Raw genomic sequence first — 5,679 nt, forward strand, 5'->3', positions numbered from 1 at the left:
CAGGAAAGGATGTCCATGTATGTCGATACTATATTAGGTCATTCAAATAGATTAAGGTGCAATTTAAGATGTTGACTTTACAAAAGTAGAGTTTCTGGTAATGCCAGATTTCAAAGGTTATTAAAAAATAATGAAGACAAGAGACATACCCAAAGCTAAGGCCATGAGTTATAATATCCGAGGTTGTAAAGTCAGTGGGTTCTAGAAAACTAGGCAGGGAACACAATCCAAATAGAGGAAACCAAAAAGGGGGAGGGACAATTGAAATCAAGGAAAGTATGATGGGTACCAGAGACAAGGGCAGTATCAGTATCAGTTAGCTTTGGCTGCATAACAAACCACCCCAAAACTTAGTCACTCAGACAACACCCACTTGTCTATATGACATTACCACAAGCTGGCGATTTGGGCTGGAACTGTGCTCAGCTGGATGGTGCTTTTAGTCTAGGCTAGGTTCAACTGTTCTCAGCAAAGTGAACGTTGCTTAGTAGTGTCCAATTCTTTGCAACCCCATGGGCTGTACAGTCCAAGGAATTCTCCAGGCGAGAATATGGAGTCGGTAGCCTTTCTCTTCTCCAGGGGATCTTCCTAACCCAAGAATCCAACCCAGGTCTCCCTCATTGCAGGCCAATTCTTTACTAGCTGAGCCACAAGGGAAGACCAAGAATACGGAGTGGGTAGCCTATCCCTTCTCTAGTGGACCTCCCGACCCAGGAATTGAACCAGGATCTCCTGAATTGCAGGCAGATTCTTTACCAACTGAGCTATCAGGACTCACTCATACCTCTGCAGTCACCTGCCAGGTCATCTGGGAACAGGTTGATTGTTAGCTGGAGCACCTTACTTCTCCTCCATGTGGCCCCACGTCTTCACACAGCCCAGCTTGGACTAGTTCCAAAACCTCCAACCTGGAGGTCTCAAGGTTCTGAGAGTGATAGGAGCACAATCTACCTGGGCTTGGGACATTCACAACCTCACTTTCACTGAATGTATTAATCAAAATAAGTAACAAGTCCTGCCCAGATTCAATGGGTAGGGAAATAAACTCCCACTTGGAAGGAAGGGCTGCAAAATATTGTGGCCCTTTTTGCAATCTACTGCCGTCACCTACACAATTCTTCAAGGACATGTCTCTGAAAGCATCCTTAAGTGGATACCTGTTACTTGGCAAAAATAATCCCTTTCCTGTAAAGAATCCCCAGGGCGAATTTCATGTCTCTGTTCCTCAGGCTGTAGATAAAGGGGTTTAACATGGGCGTCACCACGGTGTACATAACTGAAGCAACTATGTCTTTGACTTTGGAATTGTTTGCTGAAGAAAAGAAGTAAATCATTGCAAGAGTCCCATAGTACAAAAATATCACAAAGAGGTGGGAGCCACACGTGGACAAGGTTTTGCAGATTCGCTTGATGGACGGGACCCTCAGGATGGTGGCCCCAATGTGGATATAAGAGGCCAAAATAGCACTCAATGACAAGAAGGCAAACACGCCCCCCTCAGTGAAGATAACCAACTCATTGAGGGAGGTGTCTGAGCAGGTCAACTTTAGGAGGGCAGCGAGATCACAGAAGAAATGGGGGATGGTATTGTCTGCACAGAAAGACAGTCGGGACAGAAGCAGAGTATGCAACAGGGCGTGGACACAAGAGAAGAACCAGGATCCAGCTGTCAATAGGGCACATAACCCCTCCCTCATGATGGCGCTGTAGTGGAGTGGCTGACAAATGGCCACATACCTGTCATAAGCCATCACTGCGAGAAGGAAATTGTCAAGACAAATGAAAAGTAGGAAAAAATACATCTGTGCAATGCACCCCACATAAGGGATGGATTGATCCTGAGTCTGCATGTTCACGAGCATCTTAGGGACAGTAACAGATGAGAAAAACACATCAGAGAAGGCCAAGTGGCTGAGGAAGAAGTACATGGGGGTGTGGAGGCGAGGGTCTAGCCTGATGAGCAGGAGGATGAGCAGGTTGCCCAGCACCGTGGTCAGGTACACGCCCAGGAACAGGGTGAAGAACGGGCCCTGCTGCTCTGGCTGGATGGGGAGCCCCAGGAGGAGGAACTTGGACACGCTGCTCTGGTTCTCCCTCCTCATTCTCTTCTTAATCTCTGCTGGGGATAAAGGGAGTAGAAAATATCAAAGACTGAGATATGGTGATTGTTGTCACCATGAGTACATTACAACCATGTGCTTTTATTTTTTGCCTGGAGACTGTATCAAAACTCAGACAAACTGCATATTTTCCTGCTGGAATTTTCTGTCTGTATCCTTCTGGTCACAGAGTGCATGAGATTTCCAGTGGCAAACAAGGCTTTCTTTCAAAGGAGACTAATGTAAATATCTTCATTTATTCAACCATGTTCTAGACACTATTCTTGACACTGGGAATAGAACAGAAAATAACATGTACTCACACACACACACACACACACAAATCATAGACCTCAGAGACCAACATTCATTCACTTTATGACCGATACTCATTCTAGGTTAAAAACAGTCAGATTTGTGTTACTTTCAAACAAACTAACACATGCATACAACACAACACATAAACATCACACCTAGCCTTGAGACAAAGTACAACCCACAAAAAAGTCCATACTACATACATACAGATACACATGCAGTCATGCAGTCAATTAAAACACACAAGCATAAAACTAGGCAGCATGTTCATGTACACACACACACCACCAGGAAGATTTTTTCAGCCCGTTATAAATCTAAATATAAATCTAAATCCTTCCTACATACAGAGAGTCGATATATGATTCAGTTACCCACTGAATACACTGGGCTATACAAATACAAAGACACATATGTGCACACACATTCCTGCATGGACATATACATGCAGTGCCAAGAGATGATTTTCCATCTTCCTCTGACCTGTGACAATACTTCGGGAGCTCAGACACCTCTGCTCAAGGCTGTTTCCTGAGCCTTCACTTGCTATGCAAGAAACCAGTATCCAAGGAACAAGAAGAAGTTCTCGTGACCTAAGGATCTTCTGAATGTTTCGTGCCTGTCTCTGAGCAGCAGAAAAGTGAGCAAGAATATCCCCATTCACCAACCAGTTTAATACCAGTAGGAAAACAACCCTGATCTCTGATTAGAGAAGCAGCCTACCTGAGCCATTTACCTAATTTCCTGCCTTCCCCTGGAGAGGTGACTGTGAAGGGATTAAAGGAGCTGAGCCAGGAGTCCCAGGAGAAAGTGGTCTTGATGTCAATGTTGATGCCTTAGAAAGCAGAAGTGACCATAGTCACCTTGACTTCTCAAGGACCCACAGCATGGAGCTAGCCTCCCCATGCATCACAGAATGGCCCAGACAGAGTAAAGCCTGGTCCTTGCATATTCCCACATCACTGGCCTCAGTCTCTTTTAGAGCACATATTCTAAGACCACCGAGAGAGCTTACAGGTCTCACCATCTCTGCAGAGAGGGGCTGAGGCTTGTTCAGACAGAAGCAGGGTGACGAGGTTGATCCCAAGGGCCTTGGACACAGGCTGACTCAAGATCAGTAGCACCCCTGACACTTATCCACTGGGTGCCCTAAGCAAAGATGATTCTGTTCCTCAGATCTGATAATAGTACCTTGTTCATGAGGTTATTGTGAGGGTTCAATGAGATATTGTATGTGAAAGCACTAAGCCCAGCCAGTTTCTGAAAACCAGCTGGTCTAAGGGACTAATATCCTGGTCAGTTTGCCAAATGAAGCACTCCCGTTTGTCATTGTGCCAGTTGTCATCACTGTGTAGCCCACCAAACTAAGTATTCATTTTAAATTATGACAGTAAGTAACTAAAAGCAGGCTGTGGATGAAAGAGAGGCACACAAGACTTTCATTTTCATTTTTTACTTTTGGGAGTGGCTCTTGTTCGTTCATCATTAAGAATGATGGGAGGATACTCAGCTCTCTGCCAGCAACCAGAATGACAGAGTTCAAGTAGCAACCCCAAACCATAGGAAGCCAAATGAATTCAATTTTTGTAAGAAATTGGGTCTCAGTCAGGGTTCTACAGCAAAGAGAACCACTGGGACATAGATAGAATCAATGGAACATAGACAATCTCATATTATATAAATGCATACATTCCTACATGCATGAAACTGTGTGTACTTGTGTATATATACTATATATATATATATAGTTTGAAATGTATTTTAAATATCAATTAGATACATATTTTGTGAAAAAGCTGGATTAAAACTCAGTGTGTGTGCATGTCTGAGGGTACATTTCTGTGTATCTGGTGAAATTATATACCAAGTAAGAAAACACATACCCTTATATACACACAGTTCAGTTCAGTCACTCAGTCATGTCCAACTCTTTGCGACCCCATGGACTACAGCACACCAGTCCTCCCTGTCCATCAACAACTCCTAGAGTTTACTCAAACCTATGTCCATTAAGTCGGTGATGCCATCCAACCATCTCATCCTCTGTTGTCCCCTTCTCCTCCTGCCTTCGATCTTTCCCAGCATCAGGGTCTTTTCAAATGAGTCAGCTCTTCGCATCAGGTGGCCAAAGAATTGGAGTTTCAGCTTCAACATCAGTCCTTCCAATGAATATTCAAGACAGATATCCTTTAGGATGAACTGATTGGATCTCCTTGCAGCCCAAGGGACTCTCAAGAGTCTTCTCCAACACCACAGCTCAAAATCATCAATTCTTTGGCGCTCAGCTTTCTTCATAGTCCAACTCTCACATCCATGCGTGACGATTGGAAAAACCATAGCCTTGACCAGACGGACCTTTGTTGGCAAAGTAATGTCTCTGTTTTTTAATATGCTGTCTAGGTTGGTCATAACTTTCCTTCCAAGGAACAAGCATCTTTTAATTTCATGGCTGCAATCACCATCCGCAGTGATTTTGGAGCTCAAAAGAATGAAGTCAGCCACTGTTTCCACTGTTTCTCCATCTATATGCCATGAAGTGATGGGACCGGATGCCAAGATCTTAGTTTTCTGAATGCTGAGCTTTAAGCCAACTTTTTCACTCTCCTCTTTCACTTTCATCAGGAGACTCTTTGGTTCTTCTTCACTTTCTGCCATAAGGGTGGTGTCATCTGCATATCAGAGGTTATTGATATTTCTCCCAGCAATCTTGATTTCAGTTTGTGCTTATTCCAGCCCAGTGTTTCTCAAGATGTACTCTGCATGTAAGTTAAATAAGACAAGTGCTCAGGGCTGGTACACTGGGAAGTGCCAGAGGGATGGGGTGGGGAGGGAGGTGGAGGGGGGATCAGGATGGGGAACACATGCAAATCCATGGCTGATTCATGTCAATGTATGCCAAAAAACCACTACAATATTGTAAAATAATTGGCCTCCAACTAATAAAAGTAAATGAAAAAGAAAAGAAAAATTAGAAAAAAAAAGTTAAATAAGCAGCGTGACAATATACAGCCTTGACGTACTCCTTTTCCTATTTGGAACCAATTTGTTGTTTCATGTCCAGTTCTAACTGTTGCTCCTTGACCTGCAAACAGGTTTCTCAAGAGGCAGGTCAGGTGTTCTTGTATTCCCATCTCTTTCAGAATTTTCCACAGTTTATTGTGATCCACACAATCAAAGGCTTTGGCATAGTCAATACAGCAGAAATAGATGTTTATCTGGAACTCTCTTGCTTTTTCGATGATCCAGTGGATGTCGGCAATTT

General features: G+C 43.7%; 1 protein-coding gene across 1 annotated transcript; it reads right to left on the reverse strand.

Moving 5' to 3' along the window:
- Nucleotides 1-1,160: 1,160 nt before the first annotated feature.
- LOC136162698 (olfactory receptor 1J4-like) lies at nucleotides 1,161-2,102 on the reverse strand. Its single transcript, XM_065927164.1, has one exon. It carries the CDS (start codon nucleotides 2,100-2,102, stop codon nucleotides 1,161-1,163), a length of 942 nt encoding a protein of 313 aa, XP_065783236.1.
- Nucleotides 2,103-5,679: the final 3,577 nt, after the last annotated feature.

The sequence above is a fragment of the Muntiacus reevesi genome, chromosome 3 (genome assembly GCF_963930625.1).
Source record: "Muntiacus reevesi chromosome 3, mMunRee1.1, whole genome shotgun sequence".
NCBI lineage: Eukaryota > Metazoa > Chordata > Mammalia > Artiodactyla > Cervidae > Muntiacus > Muntiacus reevesi.